Below are 21,474 nucleotides of genomic sequence, written 5' to 3'. Positions count from 1 at the left end.
TAATAGTATGTCCTGGTTTGCACAATACTTGTCTTGTGAAAGGGGCAACTAAGTGTACTCCATAATGCACTCATTAATATTACAAAAGGTTCCAGTGGTTTAGCTGCAAATAGAAAGACAAAATTTTTACAGCTACCATTTTGGAAATCCTAATTGCACCTGTATATCCCTGAGGCCCATTATTTATGAATAAGGCTCCCTCTGTGGGTGTCCTGCTTTTGCTTTAAGCCCTCAACTCCCCCATCTCTTACAAAACCTAATTTATCCTCATGGAACATGCTGAATGTATATGTACTATATCTATAGGAAATGGCCCCTAAGTAGAGAAAATAAACATCCATACATAATGGTCATTCTTTGCTAAACTATATGGCAAAAGTCAGATTGGATCATCTCAAATGCCAGACAGCTCTTTTAATTATAAGGTACAGATCAGTTTGTTGTCGAAAAAGATGCTCACACAAGCCGGCTCAGTATAAAAAGAGCATAGTCTATGTTAGGAATGTTCGAAGAGACATCTTATATTGGATTATTTGCATGTCTGACATATTGTGAGCAATGTGATTTGTCAAAGTGACATCACATTGCAGAGCATTCACGATTTATGTTAATGAATGTGCAAATCAGTGAAGCTCTGAAGACAAATGTCTAGAGGCATATTTAAAAGGCTATAAGCAAGCAGATGTTTTATGATTCATTTGGTAATTGTGTCTAAAACTGTTCTTGTGGAACTGGTTCAATAAACTACTTTGTATCTTGCATCTCAAATAAATGCAAAATGTACATGACATTGTCAAACTTAATTAGAGTACCGGTATATACTTTTCTTTAAAATGTTCAAAGATTTGTACATTTTAAAGTACAATCAAATATTAAAAAAAAAAAATAATGACTGCAGTTTACTGAGTTGCTTAAAGTTGTGATATTTTTCTTTGCTTGTGGATACATGACTGTACAGGTATTGTCTCTCGTGGCCAAGGAATTTGTTGTCACCGGAAGAGGCTGCAATTAATTCATCAGGGTGCACAAACGATTTAATTGTTTAGTTAAAGTTTAAAAAAATTAAAATAAATAAATGAATACAAATAATATTTAATAATGATTTTGCTAAATGTGATTTTAAAGAAATTTACACAACGCCCCCAAATACAGTACAGCATATATTGTCCTTCAAAATGCCGGTGTTTACGCATGCGTAATATAGGTCTGATAGATCACGTGACTCGTTCGTAAACCTGCATAATCACGTGACTGGCTGTCTTCCGGGTTCTGTGCTGCCTTGTCCGGTGAGTTTTTAACACTTTCCACTGTTTACATCTGTACTTAATATACGTGTTGTAAAAAAAAACATTGCACCGAAAACATTTTCTAATATTAGACGGTTAGAATGTCCATAATTGGTTGTTTAGCTCGTTTAAAAGGTTACTTTTTACGCGATTTCTCTATTGATAAGGAAGTTTTGCTCGCAATTGTCCCCGGTTTAAAATTAGTGTACCTTGACGACGAATGGTTCGTAACTTAACAATTCAGACCAGTTTTCTTTTCAATAGAGGTTTTCATGTGTGGCGATCATTCCAGAGTTATGAACACCGCCATTTTTGGAAAAGTGGACCACTTATTCTATCAATTTAATTATACTCTCAAGAAAAACAGGCAATAAACCCACATTCAGTAAGATCGGTCAACTGTACACTTTTTATGAGGTATCTGTCATTTATATTTTGCTGTACCTGGAGCAACTCTGATTTTGACACTGAGGCACCGACAAACATGTTTAAAAAATAATTAGGGAACTGACAACAACATTAATTGTTTTTGTAAACAAAACGGTGTTTGCATTTTGTCAATGTGTTAAGAATTTAGGATGTTATGTATTTTAAAAGCTTCAAAGAGCAGGCAAAAATGAAGGTACGGTCACTTTCTCCATTGGTACGTTGGCCTATGAACCGAGTGTCTGTGCAAAGCGGTGTGAGGCTGTTATGGACAAGTAAGAGCAAAGAGAAGCATTTTGAGTCGCGATACACTTCGGGAATGATGACATGTGCTGTGAAAACCAACAATGCGGTGCGACCCCGGTCTGTCTGTTATTTGTTTGGCGACAGGAGAGTCCCACACCATCGCCAAATGCTCATTTAATATTAGTATTAGTCCAATCTTAACAAGAGGGTTGCAAATCGATACTAATGGACTAGTTTTTGCTCAACAGTAGACGCAAAGCTATGTTAGCTGCTGGTCAAAAAGAAACTAAGGCTCGGTTCACACTGCAGGCAGATCTGACCCAGATCGGATGTTGTCGCCTATGTGCGACCTGCATCTGATTTTTATTTTTTTTAAAATGATCATTATTATTATTTTTTAAATGACCGTCTGACGGCTCAATTCAGAATTTTTTCTTATCCGACCTGGGCCACTTTCATATGTGGTCGTAGATCAGATACATATCAGATGTTTTTTTTTTTGTTTTTGTTTTTTTTCAAAGGGACTGCAGTCTGAATGGCCAGGCATATATGTAACCTAGATGTCACCAGAAGCCCAAGGTGCGCTCTGATCAGGCAGGGGAGAAAGCGCTTGGGAGGGAGATTGACTATTTGATTGTCCGTGAATCTGCAGTTGTATTGAATAACAGTATTATTTTACTCCCTATAGTTGACTTTAATTTCCCCCCACTTGAAACAAGAAGCATCAAGTGGACATTTGTGGTGATAGTAGCAATTCACCTACACAGACAGATGACTCGTGGCAATGACATGACGTCATCTTTTGTCGAGATCTCCGGAAATCGAAAAGCCTCTCCCCATTTCCCCCAAATATTTATACCTCCTTTCGCATCGGTCCTCTGGAGATATAAGATGATTAAAAAGATGAACCGATACTCACCGGCCCACATTTACTTCTGTAAACATGACATTGTGAGTGATGTTGTCTCTTCTTCTCCGCATGCGGGTCACTTCGGGGACGCACTAGACAGACTGAGCTCGCATTTGATATGTAATTTGAGATTTTGTTCTGGTCCGATGAAACCAAGGTTGAAGTTCCTGGCCATAAACACAACCTGGGTTCATCGTAAATGCCAAGATGATTTATCTTGGTCACTTTTTGGCATTTGGGTTTATGTAGACTTTTTATGTCCATTGCATTTCGTGTCTTTTTGATTTTACCAAACACCTTTTTCTACCACAGCAGGTTATGAGGATGATTTCAGGCAATGGAACGAGGAAGAAAGTCTGCAGTCAGCAACCGCAAGTGAGCAGCGTTTCATCTTGTGATGCTGACGCATCGACTGAGATTAAAAGCCTATTCAGTAAATTTAGAACCTATCTCAAGCCGTCCAATGAGGAATGGTGCAGCCCTAGTGCCAATGTCGCCCTGAGACCACACGCGAAAGTAGAAAACTGCTGCCTTCAGGCCCTAAAGGTATCCCTCAATGCTGTGAAGAACCAGCTCAGTGACAAGAACATCGAAGTGTGGCATAACCACACCAACTCCACCAACCGGGCTGGGAAGGTCATCGCCACGGTGCGCTCTGCTGCCAATGCGGAAATCTGCACTCAGGCATGGTGTAAGTTCTATGAGATCCTGGGAACATTTAATCTTCTTTCTGAGGAGGCGCTGCACTCTGGGGAGCTCAACACAGTTCACCTATGTGAAGCTCCCGGGGCTTTTATAAGCGCCTTGAACCACTATGTCAAAACCTGCGAACGCACGCGCTATTGCGACTGGAGCTGGGCCGCCAACACGCTCAACCCGTACCATGAGGCCAACGCGGGTGGCACGACCATCGCTGATGATCGGTTAATCGCCAACACTCTGCCGTGGTGGTTTTTCGGGTCCGACAACACTGGCGACATCATGCTCCAAAAGCACCTACTGGAGCTGCAGACGTTTGTGGCAAACATGCGGCGAGTGGATTTGGTGACGGCGGACGGGAGCTTCGACTGTCAGGAGAACCCCGATGAGCAAGAGGCGCTGGTGTCGCCGCTGCATTATTGCGAGGTGACCGCCGCGCTGCTGCTCCTCAGCCGTGGCGGCTCCTTCGTACTCAAAATGTTCACTCTGTACGAACACTCCTCCGTCTGTTTGCTCTACCTGCTCAACTGCTGCTTCCGCTCCGTCAGCGTCTTCAAACCGGCCACAAGCAAGGCGGGCAATTCAGAGGTTTACGTCGTGTGCCTCCACTACGATCACAAGGAGGCCGTGAGGCCTCTGCTCTCCAAGCTCATCCGAAATTACGGACCGCATCTGGCGGAGAGAGAGGCGCTCTTCCCGGAATCCTCGATCCCGCCATCGTTCCTCGCACAGCATGAAGAGCTGTGTACGTACTTTCACACCCTGCAGGTGGAGACCATCAAAGAAAACTTGAGATTGTTTGAAGGAATGAGTACCGAGCGGAGGGAGAGGCTCAACTACATAAGGGATTGTGCCGCTCAGGAATACTTGCAACGTTTCCAGGTAGGAAGTCGCATCATTTTACTGTAGCGCTCCAAATATTTTCTTCAATTGATTAGTTTGTCAATTATTTTGTTGATATATGAATGAATCGGAGTTTTAAAAATAGTTTTAATTTCCATCGCTATATTCAAATCAGGAAAAAAAAAGCGTAAACATGAATAAAAATCAAGTACTGGTCTGTAACATGTCAGGAAATAGGTTAAAGTGTTGATCATTATTTTCCAAAGTAAAAGCAGATATTTGCAAATGTTTTATTTTGATTCTACCAAAAAGTAATTAGTCTGCTTTCATGGAGGACTACAGAAGTAGGCACTACGACAGATAATATTGAGTGTTTTATTATTTCTGTTTACCACACAGTAGGTGTCAGGGTTCACTCTGGATGAATTTCTAACTGTCTCCGTGCTCAGGTGAGATTCCTTCCCCGGAGTCGCTGGATCTCCCGCAGCGCCATCAGCCCCGCCTACTGCCACGGCTCGGTGGGCCGACCTCTGGGACCGAAGAAGCAAGCGGCAGGCTCCTTCAACGAGCGCAGGGAATTGCAGACCCTCAGCTGGAAGGAGCGCGTCGAGAGAGGTTGCCATGCCGACTGGATACAGCGGCACTGCCGTGAGACAGATGGGACGGATTGCGTGCTGCGAGGACCCCTGTCCGGGTGTCACATGGATTCCTGGTACATCGTCGTCGGCGCAGTACTGCCCGCGGTCAGAAACTCTCCGTTCTGTGCAGGAGTCTTGTTAAACTATCTGACTGAAGCACAGCTGGCATCAGCTGAGAGAGACTTCAATCAAGTGCTTCCATGTGACGCATGCCACACGGTTAGCGCCGCGTCCATCTTGTCAGACGTTGCAAGTCTTTGCACTGATAATAACGGGACGAAAACGAAAAGGCAGTGTATGGTGTTCGGTAGCCGCTCGGAGTGGGACGCCAGTGGGAGCCAAATCGAAGAGCTGCTTCTCACATTTCCTTCGGAAAGTTCGTATCCTCAAGGAGGCCACGGCACATTGCACGACGGAGCGCCGGCGTACCAGCATCTGTTCGTCAGCCGTGTCGTGATGTCCCTGCAGAGGCTGACCTCTGGAGATGCCCTGTTGCTGCTCGTGCCATCCGCGCTCACCCGTGTTTCGGCTGCGTTGGTGCTTTGCTTGCACGCTTGTTTTCGCTCAATCAAGTTCAGGTGCCCGCCCCCGTCAGGCGGCGTCGGGGCAGTGCTCGTATGTGCTGGCTTTTGCCCTTCAGCTGTGGCCCAAATCCTACCGGTTTTGACAGAAGTCCAAAACTGTATTGGTGAATTGCTGAAAGGCGAGGACTCAAGTCAACGTCAGCGAGCTTGTGATAAACAGGTGCTCCAATTTGTGCCCATGGAGGAACTACTTAATGGAGGCTTGACTGACTTCCTGCGGACCATGAACTCTGAAATTATGCGACACACGCTGCATTTGCTCATGCAGGCATAGAACGGGCGAGACTATACCAGTTAATGCCTTAAGAAGCGTTATTTTATATTCATATGGATTTTTTTTTTAAATGAAGAATTTCTGTTTTTTTGCATCCTTGAGTATTTTTGAGGGTGCTGTCATATGTGGAAATATACTGTATTTGTGTTATCAGAAGGCGGTCCGGTGGGCGAGTGGTTAGTGCGTCGACATCACAGTGCAGAGGTACCCGGTTCGATTCCAGGTCCGGCCTCCTGTGTGGAGTTTGCATGTTCTCCCAGTGCCTGTGTGGGTTTTCTCCGGGTTCTCCGGTTTCCTCCCACATTCCAAAAACATGCGTGACAGGTTAATGGAAATACTCAAAATTGTCCCTGGGTGTGAGTGTGCGTGCAGATGCTTGTTCGTCTCTGTGTGACCTGCGATTGGCCGGCAACCAGTTCAGGGTGTCCCCGCCTACTGCCTGAAGATAGCTGGGATGGGCTCCAGCACCCCCCGCGACCCTTGTGAGGATAAGCAGATCAGAAAATGGATGGATGCATTTGTGTCATCAGATTCAGAATCTGAATTACTAATACTGAATGTTATTACCCTCAAAACATAAAGCAGTGTCTTTTTAGTTAAAAAAAAAGCCTTCAGCTGCTGATTCAACATTCATGTCAAAATTCTGCAAAATATCACTTGTCGGTCACGAGGAGAAAGAAGCCTGGCCAAAGCAATCATTGGAGCCGTCATCCAACGTAAGCCAACCAAGGAAGTTAACATGATTGACTGGCATTGGAACCTGCTGCCTCGACTGCTTTGGTCTGGTGAATCTCAAGTTAGGTTATGAAGCTGAATGTTGAATTTGCAGCCGGAATTTGATTGGGTTTTTTTTCTCCCTCTCTAAGATGAAAAGTGTTTACATAATATTTTGATGGTAATAAAATTCAGTCTTAGTGATTCAAAATCTGTCGGCATATATTTACTTAAATAATCACGTCACATATTACGCAGAATGGGTCCAAATTACCTGGAGCAATAAACCTTAAAGCTCTGAAGTTTTTTTTTTTTTTTGGTCATATTTGCTGAGACTGTCAGTATAAACCTGACAGTAGTACATTTGTAAAATACGCGGGGGTGAAAAAAAAAATCATTCCACTACATCGTTTACCCTTATGTGCCTGGGTAAGAATAACCAATCGGACAGAAGGCATAACCGACAAGAGCACATTTATAGGTCTCTCATCGGTCACTGACAAGCCACACCCCCTGCAGCCTTGTGGTGACATGTTAGTTTGGGATCAGTGAAGTGAGGTTTCATTCAAATCTTCCAAAGCGTTTTAAAACTGCAAATTCCTTTACATAGAACTGCAGAAGTTGTTCCTGCGTATGACTTTCTTTTTCTTCGAAGTTGTGGGCTTTTCTTCCTCTCTCTCATTATTTGCACTTTCCCCTCCAGCTCTTGAATTTGTTTTTTTTTTAATAAATTTTTGATAGCTTGTAAGTTTCGTTTTTCCCCGTATGTGACCTAGAAGAGCGGTCAACAGTGCAGTTACCCTTTTTCAGACTTTTTATTTTTCTTCCACTCATTTGTGGTTGGGAACGCTGTGACAAATGATTGACAACTCCTAAGTCATGCCTTCTGTCTCTGATAGGTTGTTTTTCCTCAGGCGTGCTTGTTTCTTGCATATCAAATTAGAGGCACAAAATGGGGCCATCAACAGCAATTTCTTTTTATGGATCATATTTATCATTTATGAATTACTTTCAAGTAATAATGACTGCTTTAACAAATGTGACAAAAAGAATTTAGATGGTCTTCTGTGATAGTTGGGGTGTCCCCCAAAGATTTGACATTGTTTGAAACCTTTGGGTAACTCTATTTCATCGGCAAACTCAGTTAATTTATTTTTAACCTACCTCCTGAATGCCTTTTTGAAATACTATCTTCATTTCTAATATAAATTGTGAGACAGAGCTGAGACGCCAAAGAACAAATTGTTAAGCGTAAAGAAGGTAGAATGTTAGTTTGTTGTCATGCTCTGCCGCGGGATTGTCACAGTCCAATTTAATCTATTCCTCTTGCCATTGTGTGTTTATTTTTTGTGGGTGGGATAAACAACAAAATGAAAACATTTAGAAAAAAATCTACTACAACTCAATGATGATCCTTTCAATATGCTTTTAATACAAGTGTGTCAAAAAAGGCTCTAAAGTGGAATGATTGTCCTCAAATTCTCATCCTCAGATGATTCTCCATTGTGAGACAAATAAAGGTTTTCTGATCTTATCTCCTGCAAGCTTTTTTGCAACTGTCCTTGTTTTGTCAGTTATAAATTACAATGTATAGCAGCATATTTAGCCGGCAAATACCATATATCTTCATGGACTCAAATAACACACCTCATGTGGCTGCCATCAAAAGCAGCAACATCTTCTTATGTTTTGTTTTATTTATGATTTGTAAGAGCTTCTCCATGTCAAAAGCTAAAGGATTAGACATGCATGCATCAAATTCTTTTGCATCCGTACGGCACACAACTGAAAGTTGCTTTCAGTACAACTCATGCATAGCTGTAGTCACTAGGGGTTTTTAGGGGAGATTTGAACAAACAAAATGTCCCCGGTGCAGAGTGTCGAGCCTCCTGTCAGTCACAGATGGTTAGTGAGCCACTGTGGCTTACCCTAGAGTGCTGGTCTTCTCCAGCAAATGGATTATTTTGTCCCAGGACGCGCTGATGCTTTTTTTTGTCTTTTGGCCATTGTTACGGTTTGACGCCGGGTTTGCCGTTTTATTTCTTCATTTTCCGGAAAGTGATGAATATAGCATGGTGACTTTACAGTGGATAGGAAAGTCTATATACCCATTTTTGAATTGCCGGTATTGTTTGATGTGGGAGAAAAAAAGAGAAATCATGAAAAAAAAATTTCTGTTTAATTTTAGGGACCCACAAGTTCCAGCTTGCAGGACCAATGTAAGAATTACTGAAATAGAGGATGCAGATAGAAAAAAAAAAAAAAATTTGGGACAAAACCGAAAATTGTGAGTCACTATCTTGGAGTGTCTGCAGAAGAAAATTCTATAGATGAGGAGCCGCGTGGCTGAAAGCTCCGGACCCAAAAGAGGATAAACAATGCAGCGAGCAGCATGGAGGAAAAAGAGCAGACTATAAGATGGAATGTAGGAAAGTTGAGAGCAGGTCATTAGATGTATATTGATTCTGAGCTGAACTGCTCAAAATACCTGGCACAGTTGTACGCATTTATATTGCGTTTTTGTATTGTATTGATGGTTTCTATAATTGCGGCAGCATAGTAGTGCCATCAAGAGGAGGATTGAGAGTCTGGTCAGTCTCCACTGAAGAAAAATGTACCAAATGCACAGCTCTTCTGTCACTGTGTAAAAGTTTGTACACCAGTAAGAAGAGGCTCGGAATAATCCAGTCGGGATTGACGAGGATGGCAAAAACTGCCGCGTGAGAGATAAACAAAAGTTCAAAGTACAACTATTTTTAATCTTGGGAAGTTCCAGAATGGATTTTTTTTTTATGACATTGAGTACATGTATTAATTGTGACATAATGGCGCACGGTGCGGAGAACGCGCCACTGAGCAATCCCGAGCCACCATCCACTATCTGTCACAGCAACACGAGGCACGCCAGCGAGTCCCTCTCTCCTCGTGCAGCTGTTGTCTGACAAAACCTTTTTGTTTCATCGAAGAAAAATGGATCCTGTGAACAGAGCGATGGGAGATCAATCTTCATATTAGGGGAGAAAGATATGAGGCCGGTGCCATCTGGCTTAGGAGATGCACGCAATGCTTTTACATTAAAAGCAGGGCTATAAATGAAATGAACAGCTCTATTTTAACTTGTTTTGAACGGGACCATAGAATGGCTGCTGAGACAGCAGAGCTTCGCAGTTTTACAGTGCAGCTAACATTTGTTTGTTCCAAGGGTCCTTTTACGGTTGTCAAAACTGACTTTAAAGATATCTTTGAATATTCGCATTTCTCATTCATCCAGGTCATCGTATTCTCAGGGTACCGAATCGAATAGGCCGCATCGTGCTGTGATAGTGTTTGACTGTGTTTTGGCTTAGGGCTTTGTTGTTGTCATGCTGTCACCTTTATTGTCTCAGATCGGATCGGGCATGGCCTGATGTCTCTCAGTATATAAGATGGAGTTGCTCAGTGACACGTTGTCAGAAAGTTAAGCTTCCTTGCATCCCTTCTACATCCAGCCCTACTTTTGATTGTTACTTTGTACGTTTATATTCCGACCCTGCTCTCTTTTATTACTTTGTATTTTTGTATATAAATGCCCAATGCCAATACCCTACACTACACCCTACAGTCCTCATTGAAGTGTACACGTAGTGGGAATGCACATAGTGTTCCAGAGCGCAAAAGAAAGAAAGAAAATTGTGAAAGAAAGCGAAAGAAAATTGCAGAATTGTGACAGTGCGTGTGTCATTGATTTACAACACATTCCAGATTTGAAGGTAAAAACTACTTCATGTTGCTGCTATAATGATAGCTGATGAACTCAGCTATTTTCCGTAGTGTTGTGAGAAATGTGAAAATAGAAGGCACTAAAAAGCCTCTTTAAAAGCCATAATCCAAAGAAGCGGGAATGGTGTGCTGCTGTATCATCTGTGGTAACACAGTCCTGCATTTAAACTGATAGATAATGTCACACACTCTTCTGTATGTTAATCCCTAAGACTCCCGTATGAAAAATAAGTACAGTAGATGAGGCTCGTTCAATACAATTCAATCCCAATATCGTATGTGTTTATAAAGAGCATCATTCTTGGAATCTCAAGGCTGTGGTTACAGCTTAATGTATGCAGTGGGGGAAACGGAGAACTGAAAGTCATCAATCTGTCAATGTGGCGGGTATTTTCTGTTCATAGACAGCAACAAGCAATTAACCTCTGACACCTGACCTGAATCGAAGAGTCAATTGGTGGAAATATTGCAGTTAAGTGCCGTGTTTCCCCGACCCGGTTTGTGGCCCCTCTGTATTAAATCATGTTGGATGATACCAGATTGACGTCAACGTTTTCTGGGTTTGTCTTCATAAAGCGCTAATTGGTTGAACTCACCTCGGGCCTTCTTGCTTGACACGACAAGGCGTGTCGTGAAACTCAGGCATTCGCTGGCCTCATGGCTGACACTGACTAAATATATGGCTTAGCTGTATTAATGAATCCCACAAGGCTTTATGCTAATTGTATAAGCTATATGATATGTTATTTCTATCATGTCATGGTCATTTCATCACATCATTGACCCCAAAACCAAACAAACTGATTACCATGAATTTGATGGATGTCTTCAATTAATTAATGAATCAATGACTTATTTCACCTGAGACATTTCAGACACGTTTGTAGGAATGCTTTGGGAGGAGGCCCCTAATTGTACTACAGTGCACTAAACAAGGCCAAGCTTGCCTATTAGAAAACCGATTCCATTTGCTTTTGGTATTCCTGCTATTCAAACGACCTTACCAATACATTCAAACGACTTTATCAATACATTCAAATGACTTAGCAATATGTTCAAACAACTTAAGCAACTTGTTCTAATGACTTTACAAAGGTTTGAATGACATAGCCCAATCAAAATTGTTTATTCCACATTGGCAGTTCCACGCTCGTGTACCTGCTTGTACTTTGAATATGTTTTGCATTTTATCTCATGAAACAATGACGGTGGATGGTCTGGCCAACAGAGACTTCTCAACCATGTTATTCGCTTCCAATGGTGCGGAAGTAATAAAAGTGAGTTTTTGCTCAGTGGGACACAGATCTGACAGTCATCCGCATAGCAGTGGAAGGAAATACCATGTTTCCTTAAGATGGAACCCAATGGCAGCAGATACAGTGAGAACAGCAGAGGCCCCAGAATTGAGCCATGTGGAACACCACATGACAGTGGGGCAGTACGTGACTCAAAGCAGGCTCACACAAAAGGTTCTGTCAGCTAAATAAGACCTAAACCACGCAAGGGCGCTACCGCCAATGCCCACCAAGTGCTGCAAACAAGTTAACAGAATACTGTGATCCACTGTATCAAATGCTGCAGTTAAATCCAATAAAACTTCACCTGAGACATTTCAGACACGTTTGTAGGAATGCTTTGGGAGGAGGCCCCTAATTGTACTACAGTGCACTAAACAAGGCCAAGCTTGCCTATTAGAAAACCGATTCCATTTGCTTTTGGTATTCCTGCTATTCAAACGACCTTACCAATACATTCAAACGACTTTATCAATACATTCAAATGACTTAGCAATATGTTCAAACAACTTAAGCAACTTGTTCTAATGACTTTACAAAGGTTTGAATGACATAGCCCAATCAAAATTGTTTATTCCACATTGGCAGTTCCACGCTCGTGTACCTGCTTGTACTTTGAATATGTTTTGCATTTTATCTCATGAAACAATGACGGTGGATGGTCTGGCCAACAGAGACTTCTCAACCATGTTATTCGCTTCCAATGGTGCGGAAGTAATAAAAGTGAGTTTTTGCTCAGTGGGACACAGATCTGACAGTCATCCGCATAGCAGTGGAAGGAAATACCATGTTTCCTTAAGATGGAACCCAATGGCAGCAGATACAGTGAGAACAGCAGAGGCCCCAGAATTGAGCCATGTGGAACACCACATGACAGTGGGGCAGTACGTGACTCAAAGCAGGCTCACACAAAAGGTTCTGTCAGCTAAATAAGACCTAAACCACGCAAGGGCGCTACCGCCAATGCCCACCAAGTGCTGCAAACAAGTTAACAGAATACTGTGATCCACTGTATCAAATGCTGCAGTTAAATCCAATAAAACCAGACACACATAGTCTCCAGTGTCATTTGCCAGGAAGGTGTCATTAGAAACACGTAACAGTAACTTATTGTATTACTTTGTTAACGCCTAAACATAATATATCTCACTGTAACACGTTACCCCAACACTGCTGGTAGGTTAGCCAATGTAGTGCCGTGTCCAGTAAATCTATAGGATGAAGCAAATGGAGGAATGTATGCCTAAAATTCCTTGTCTATTTTTTCCTCATCGTGTCTAATTGTGCTGCAGTGAGGAAATTGGTGGTGAGCTTCGTCATGTTTGTTTGGTCACATGGTAGCTCATTAGATAGGCCCTGGATTGGATTTCTTTTCATTTGATTAATTTATATCTCCATTTGCAATCACGGTGACTCATTCCATTGACAGCACTTTCTGTCGTCCACATTATGAAGCAGGCAAATCAATAGCTGATAGATTAACTCCTTACGTCCGTATTTTTTTCGCATTCTTCTCGCAGGCATGTCAATGACCTTGCATGAACCTCTATATTGAACTGAGGTGATTGCAAGGACAGTGGTGGATGAGAGACCACAAATCAGGCTACCGATTCGCTTGTTTTCGTCATTCAATTTTCGTAGCATGCACTCACGTACAGTACACAGAAAGCACATTTACTGGACTTTATATTTATGTGCTTGTCATCTCTCGGGGCATTTGTTTTGGGTGGAGCTTGGCAAACGTCAATTATTCATCTTACTTCTTGGTATTAGGTGCGCATGTGTGTGGGAGTTGGGAGATGCGACACCTTCCTGAATACAAATGTACCTTTCCCGTCTTCGGTTTGATTAAATACAATAATGTAGCATGACTCATCGATATTTTTGCCTGATTGGTTGTCAAAGAGGTGTTAACCTAACAACATATTGAAAATTTTGGCCCTAATATACCTGTGCAATCCACCCATTACTCAAGAGCACAGCGATCGGGTACACCCGACTGAGTCCATGACCAAAAAAAGGGTATTCTGAAAGTTTATGAAAAAAGATGACCAACTGAGAGACCCCAGTTCAATTGTTCTCTAATTGTTCTTGTTGCCATACTGTGTGGTAGAAGCCCACAATTGTTGCATCATGACAGCAAATAATCACTTCTTGTCTCTGGTGACTTTACTATGAGAGGTGAGGTTGTTTTTTGCACATCAGAGATGTGCACTCTGGAGGTTTAACAACGTAATTGTTCCCTGCAGAGGGAAGGGCCGAAGGACAACGATCCCCGCCTGCATTCGGGGAATCATATTGCTCGTGGGTGGTTAGCACACTCGACTGTCAGCAAAAGCCCTTTGAAGATCATACTGTGTGCGGTTATGTCTGGTGCGCAGTATTATGATAGCGTTCTTTTTTTTTTTTTTGAACAGTTCATCAGTGTTTTGGTCTAAAGCTTGTTTACATTGGGTGAAATTCCTGCGTTTTTTGTTGATAATTATTGAGTGACATGGACTGTAATCTTGCTTTTTAAGATTGCAGAAAGCACGGTTATATGTTACTTTTATAATGTACATCTTTGGACATGATTATTGATGTATATTGTGAGATATAAGTTAGGTTTGTTAGTTTGGAGAAAAAAAAAGGATTTCTTTCCTGTAAACATATAAAGGGATCACTGCATGCATGTTATACTGTCCAATCTCTGTGTTATCCCTTACTCTTGCTCTTCATATAGTCAAGGTTTTGAATTGTGTTTCCATTATTTGTATGTGTAGTTGGCGACACGCTATTGTATTTAACACAGTAAATTTGAAAGCAGAAGGGTGAAAACAGGACGTATTTGAAGCTCATACTCATTTGTGAGAGAATATGAACATTAAAGCCTATCCCGTTCGGTGTTTTACGCGCAAAAAGCAACGGCTGTCGGTTTATTTTATAACGTACACGATCGTAAAGCGTCGCTGTTATCAGTTCCCGCGGAAAAAAAACAATGATATAACTGGGAGAACGGATTGGAAACTGTGTTTTGCTTTATCAGTTTCCAGCATTCTCCCTGAGTCCAACTACTTGTTATCAGTCTGCATTGTGTCGCCAATGAAATGGCTGATTACTGCAATGAGGCAATCTGTCACTCTCACTTACACAAATGGTACACTCCCACTCTGATTGCTGCTCCAGCGCATTAATGCCGGAGCAAATGTCTCTGGCACTCAAGCCCACAAAGCCTAATTTGATCTGCGTGCACACTTCCACACAAATAAACCCACTCTGGGATTTTCATTCTACCCAACAATATGCACATTGGGGGTATTTATTGCCTATCTGAGCATATAATTATGCAATTTTAGATGGTGTGCACCAGAAAAAGATGACTGTGGTGTGTGTGTGTGTTTGTTATTGTGTGATGCTTCTCAGCTGACTTTCCTCATTATCTGCGTGATGAGACTAGCATGAAGAAGAAGCGAAAGGAGGGATTAAAGGCCTCCTGGTAATTAGCGAACGCATTAATTTGAACTACTCTGGAGTTAAAAGATGTCCAGCGGGTGAGACAAACAATCCCTTGGGTCACATCCTGGCTTGATTGGACGTCCTCCTGGCCATCCAGAAGACGGATTGCCTGCTGGATTGAATGTGCCTTTATGGGCCCTGAACATGAATGTTTTAAATAGCAGGCAGCGGCATGTTGTAAGTGCTCGGCGCCTGAAACTTGTTTCTTGCACATCTGTTTTGTGTGATGCTCTCTTATAACCGTTTCTTCTCCGCCGTTTCCCTGACACTTGATTAAGGTCACTAAACATTGGTGCTAATTTTGCACCAAGTCCTTTGTTTTCTGGGATATCAGTGTCCAGTAAAGATATCTCCCGAAGTAGCGCTAAATTTGCCTTCAGATGCGAGGGAGACGAAAATTTAACCCTTTCAGGGACAGCGGTTACTACAGTGGACATCTTATCATGTTATCAGGTTACTGGGTGCATAAAAGGGTTAAATACGCCCACTAGCCACATTTAATAAACCAGTACAATCTCACGAGATCCATTGCAGGAGTATAAATTGGGATTTATAATTATATTCCCTCACTGACAAATACATATTCATTCAGTCATGCTTTTACCGTGGTTGTAATTTCCATTGGTTTAAACATTCACTGCGAGCTATGTTATGTAATCACCGCTAAATAATGGATGCAGATGTTAGCTTCGTGTTCTGTGATTGCCACAATCAGGATTGTTTATTGATTGATGATGGCAAATGCTGACGAGTCACGGAAATATCAGGGATAAACACGGTCGCATTGTAAGGACCCATCCCGAATTAATTCCTCTCACAGCATAGGTTGTTTTTCTGACACGTCTGTTTTTAACGCCGTGGTTGATTTGCAGTGTAACATCCAAGAAAATTAGTCTGGGAACGCGGATGCTTGTTCTTGAAGTTAAACATTCATGTTCGCTATTTACGGGGTTTCCCAAAAGGCAAGTGCAAAATTGCTGCCCAGCAAGAGCTTTTTTTTTTTTTCTTTTTCTGACTGCAGTTCAGCACCACTACGAGAAGCTTTTTAGTCGTGCACACTGCTTCAACCCGAAGTACAATTGACTTCAGGTCAGTGAACATCGTCATCTGCTCCTTTAGGTCGGTGTCAGCAAAGCGTTATCACTTTTCGAAGGATCCGCGAAACAGCGCTTATGTTGATGCTTATAGTTCTGGACTGACATTTTCTAAATTTGCACAAATGACTTCTCTGGGAGTTCAGTGTTTACTGCAAAAGTGGTAGGAGCGGGCCTTTTCCCTTGATATCAAAAACAGATCCTGTTTTAAGAAACTGGATCTGAAACTAGACATTTTAAAGCTTTAACTTTGCAAAACAATTTCACATGTTGCATCAGCTCTTGCGCCAATCACCCACTTGTCCATTCCGCTGGTAACGCATGAGTGTGATTTATATCTTCAGGTTTTGCCCCCAAGACATACGCGGCACAGCCAAGTGAATCACATGGACACATATCTGACAGTGTGCAAATCAGGTAAGCAATCAGAAGGCCATGTGCAATTGATTCCATCCATCCATTTTCTATACCACTTATTAGGGTAGTAGCGGGTGAGGTGGAGTCCAGCCCAGCTGAATTTGACCATTCGCATTCACATATACAGTACTCTAAGAACAACTAAGAATCTTCTTTGAACCTAAGCTAACATGCATGTTTTGGGAAGAAAGCATGGGTAGAATATGTCAACTCCACACAAGAAGCCCGAAGCTCTGATTCGAACTGCCGTGCTCGAAACTGTGAGGTAAATGCACGAAACGATTTCAGCAGAAAGCAGTGAAGCAGGATGGTGACCCATGATTGAAAAGGACAAACATCCAAACACAGAAATACAAACTGAAACCACTCGCAAGATGCATGGAGCAGATGTGGGAAAATGTCTCTTGGACATTGTGCTGTTTTGTTTGATGTGAGGACAAGCAGTTTGTAAACTGGATGGATGGGTGGAAAAAAGTGGTGTTTTTTTCAGTCTTGAGCGGATTAATGACTTTTCAATTCCTTTTAATGGCGTAAAATGTATTTGTTATACAATTAAGTTTTAGTCTTTGCACGGCGCAAAGAACAGCAAAGGCGAACCATTTGTTATCCATGTTTGTTTATTATGTCAACCGACACTCTGTCGAGCGTTAGCGAGAATTTGATTAATTTAATTAGCATCACTTGGTTTGACGAATCATGTTAGTCTGTGATCACTTTAATTAGGCAGAGTCGTTCATTTGTGTTGTCAGTCTTTCGGTCGCCATTAAAATATCTTCTCAAAACAGATGCATACTGTCTTTTCAAAATTGGCAATGGCTGGTGAAATTGTGTCGTGTGTCCCCAGTGTGACTTATTGTTACCTCTGAACTTTGCCGCTTGTTGTGATAATGAGGAATACGTTATTTAGAAGTCATTCATTTTAACATAATGTGCTTTTGTTTTGAACACAAAAAGGAGGCATATCAGATAAACATCACGCAGTGTCCCAGAAAACAAAATAAAAAGAAACCCAAAAAATATCCTTTGGCGACATTTGCTTCATTTTTGGCAGTTTCAAAAAATTGCCTCTATTCGATTTAAACATTAACGTCTGCACTAAAAGTGACTCGTCCTTGGCGACTATAGCAAAACGTTATTTTTAGATGCACCGACACGACAAGATTTATAAAACTTTTTTTTAATGCATGCTGCAATAGGATAGTTCATATATTAAACATACGGTAAATCGTAGTTCTTAAAAAAAAGTTAGAAATGTTTAAATTGTCTTTTTTTCCCCCCCTGACTTGAAAGCATAAACTTAAGATACGAGCGCTGTATGGCGGACTTGAACTCAACTCACTTCACAATTAACAACACTCTGGTAAACAATTCTGAAAAAAAAAAAACCAAACAAAAAACTTTAAACTATTCATTGTCACTCAATATTTAAGTTTAATATCAAACTAAACATAAAAGAAAGAGAATTGCACATAGCAATTTAAAACAACGAAACAACTGCTTGAAGAAAGGCCCAAATAGTTTCATGCTAGCATACAATTGCTGCTAACATACACACTGAAGATTAGCATCTAGAGTCAGTTTTAGAACGCTGTTAGCAATGTATGTTTGAATATAAAATGTCCCACAACACATTGAGGTGTGCGATATGAACAAATCCTAGCACTGGTAATTTTACATCCTGTTAACGAAATACATAGTATTTAAAATTACTTGAAGTGCAAATAAATGAAGTGACTGAAAAAAGAAATCTGGATCAGCACAATCATTTTACTTTATTCTTCGGTAGCAACAAGGAAAATGTAAATATCTTTCTGCTAAATCTGGTGCAAGCGTCTCTTCATGTCCTTTGATGTTGATTAATGTATGTACAAATTGTCCATGAACTTGAACCCCCCTCCCCCAAATAATACAAACAACATACAGTATTGTTATATTGTGCAATAGACTTTTTTTTAAGCACATCTCCGATATACATATATTGTTGTATTGCGCAGGCAGACCGCAGAAAGTCTTGAAATGAAGCATTAAATAATAATGCAATAACTTTTGAATTCTTTTACATTCTATTTACCGTAAATTTCTTTTGGTACCAGTAAATGTTTTTGATTCCAATCTTTATAAAGTGCAATATTATTTTCCTTATTAAAAAAAAAAAAACACATTGCAAAAAAGTGTTATAATTTCTGGGTGATGGCTGAAATGAATTACCGTATTGCATATCATTTCAACTAGCATGGTCATTCACATTTATTATCACCACTGTACTCATCTGTTCTCACCCTGCTTATTCCTGCCAATCTCATTAAAATGTTTAAATCTGTTTATATATATTCAATCCGCACTGCACAATTAGATTTTGCCTAATTCGACATAATCCCAAAACCACTTTATTATGCGTGCATTTGAGAAAATGACTATGGATGGTAAAGCTTCGACAACACCTGGCCACCCTTCAACATTTCATCCTTTAATTTCCATGTTAATTATGCATATTATGTAGCATGGGCTCATCTTCATTTTAATAAAGCATTAACTCGATTGCACAATTCTCCGTAGTCAGTGACCTACAACCTGTGTCTGGATTGGCATGCAATAACAACACAGGCGGTTTCAAATTCAAACTGCAGTCATGCATGTGCGCACATATGCATGAATATGTACATGTCTTTGTACAGTACTTGTCTTTGTATTTGATGCAAAGTTGATAATTTAATTTCTTTTTAATTTTGCTTTTATCACCCCCAGCCGGGGTTGGGGAGTCACTAATTATATTTAATTAATGAGATTACATAATCTACATTTTTAGATGGGTTAAAAATAACTCAATATTCGTGAAAAAAATAACCCAACATGGGTTGAAAATAGCCTAATGTGGGTTCAATATTGTTTAAGAGTGTATTTTCAAAATGCATGAAACTGTAATGTTATATTACTAGGGAAAAAATATAATTACAGTTGCTTTTGGACAATTTAATGATTAAAATGTAGTTACCTTTGGAGAAAATTGCCTCAGAAACTCAGGTAAATATAACCCAATCCGTTCAAAATCCACATCTACCCAGTGAGTTGTTTGGGAAAACAACTTGACATTTGTATTTTTTTTTTTTTTTTTTTGCGTGTGTACATGTACTTTAGATTTCTGCCCTAACAGAAAAACACAAGTAACTCAAACGGAATCTTGTGTTGTGTTTTAGTATATTGCCTGGTGTGCCGTCTCAAGTACTGATGAAAATTTTTAACACTATCAGGGTATTAAAATGTGAAAAACAGTCGAGAACGTTGATTCAAAACGAATTAAAAAAGTAATCACAATGTAATCGAATGGAATTAGTTATGTTACTTTTCATGCAGTAATTGAAACACGAGTAGTTGCACGACTATTACATTGTCAAAGGGTAACTTGTAGCTGTAAGGAATTTCATTTCCAAAGCAATCATCCCGCCGCTGGTGCCAGCAAATAGCAAGAGGTTAACGATGCCTGCACTTGGGGAACGCGAGTGTTCATAATCACGTGATCAGGAACCCCATTAACGAACATGTCCCTCATCTATCCTTGTCCTTTTCCCACATCCCGCGCTGCTCTGGGATTGATCCCATCGCTTCGCCTCCATCATTAAAATGAGAGTAATCAGGCCTCGGCAAACATTCTGTAATTATTGTTCGTACACCTTTCATGTTGCAAGCGCCTATAAATGTGGTTATTCTTTGTCACACGAGCACACATTTGCACATTCCAAATCATAAACGTGTACACCGGCCTGGCCAATTATCTCCGTTTTTGTTTTCTTCGTTTCTCTGATACCAGCGTGCTGCCTGGAGGGAGGAGATAAAGTGTCTTCGTCTTCTTCTTCGGCTTCTGCAGTTTTTCCCTCCATCCCTTTCACCCACCCCCACCGCGAGCACCCATCCTTTACACCAGCTTCCAGAGACCAAACCACGGAGCAGAGTTTTTAATGAGAAAGGAGATTAGGAAAAGATAGGAGCCGGGGCTCACACAACAAACAGAACAAAGGCATGTTGATTTAGCAGATATGCGAGAGCGGCCGTTTGGATTTACGCCGTGAGTGGGTTCGATTGAGCGCGGAGAATCAGGCTCTCTGACCCAAGCAGGCCAGGAAGAGTGATGGAGAGTGTGAGAAGAGCGTTGAAGGAGGGTGGAAAGTAGAAGCAATATGGAGGCAGAGTGTCGGCCCAGCTGCGAGACAGCTCGAATCAAAAGTCAGCAGAGGAGAGAAGCAAGTGAAGCGGAAGACAATGTGCCTATAAATGGAACAGGGGCGATGCATCGAAGGCATAATGGAATCTTCTAGTTTGTCCTCGCCAGATGTTTGGGCCTCTTGGGTGACACAAGGTCAGTCTGGAAGGTGATTGAATGCTGCACTTTCACAACTTTTTTGTTGGTTGAACTGCACTCTGCACCGCTGGTATATCAAATCATTTTTTTCTCATTGAAAGAAATGGAAATGTCATTCATTCATTTGTTCCAGCGCCACCCCCCACCCCCTCCCAAAAACCAAAACAAAACCAAAACAACACAAAACATTTTTATGTATTCTTTTAGAAAGGAAAATAGCACTCTAAAATATTGCACTTTGTACAAGCAAATAGTAATCAGATGTATCATGAAAATGTGAAGAATTAATGTGCATCATGGTTAATTCATTGTAGCTTCTTCTGTCGTGCGCAACCTGGCCTCCTGGAGGGCAGTATCATATAGTCATACAGACAGGATAAAGACCCAGGAGAAAGACTATATGCTTGCAAGCAGTATTCTGTCTACATGTGTTTCTGCAC

The 21,474-nt window shown here is 41.1% G+C and overlaps 1 protein-coding gene and 1 long non-coding RNA gene across 2 annotated transcripts; both read left to right on the top strand.

Annotated features, from left to right (window-relative positions):
- Positions 1 to 1,257: 1,257 nt before the first annotated feature.
- cmtr2 (cap methyltransferase 2) lies at positions 1,258 to 6,022 on the top strand. The gene is made up of 3 exons (XM_019887028.1): positions 1,258 to 1,286; positions 3,181 to 4,449; positions 4,860 to 6,022. The coding sequence occupies exons 2-3, from the start codon at positions 3,187 to 3,189 to the stop codon at positions 5,904 to 5,906; spliced, it is 2,310 nt and encodes a 769-aa protein (XP_019742587.1). The 5' UTR covers positions 1,258 to 1,286; positions 3,181 to 3,186; the 3' UTR covers positions 5,907 to 6,022.
- Positions 6,023 to 13,639: 7,617 nt separating this feature from the next.
- On the top strand, positions 13,640 to 17,461 carry LOC109525703 (uncharacterized). Its single transcript, XR_002170199.1, has 2 exons — positions 13,640 to 16,258; positions 16,608 to 17,461. It is a non-coding gene; the product is annotated as an uncharacterized LOC109525703 (long non-coding RNA).
- The last annotated feature ends 4,013 nt before the right edge of the window (positions 17,462 to 21,474 follow it).

This window comes from Hippocampus comes, unplaced genomic scaffold (genome assembly GCF_001891065.2).
Source record: "Hippocampus comes isolate QL1 unplaced genomic scaffold, H_comes_QL1_v1.1 scaffold261, whole genome shotgun sequence".
NCBI lineage: Eukaryota > Metazoa > Chordata > Actinopteri > Syngnathiformes > Syngnathidae > Hippocampus > Hippocampus comes.
Note: the sequence above shows the minus strand (reverse complement) of the source record. Positions and strands in the feature narration are given on the sequence as shown.

Excerpts from the sequence above, each read along its gene's own strand:
- cmtr2 (XM_019887028.1), top strand. The coding sequence starts at position 3,187 with ATGAGGATGATTTCAGGCAATGGAACGAGGAAGAAAGTCTGCAGTCAG. Across the intron at positions 4,450-4,859 it reads AATACTTGCAACGTTTCCAG|GTGAGATTCCTTCCCCGGAG; the intron begins GTAGGAAGTCGC and ends CTCCGTGCTCAG.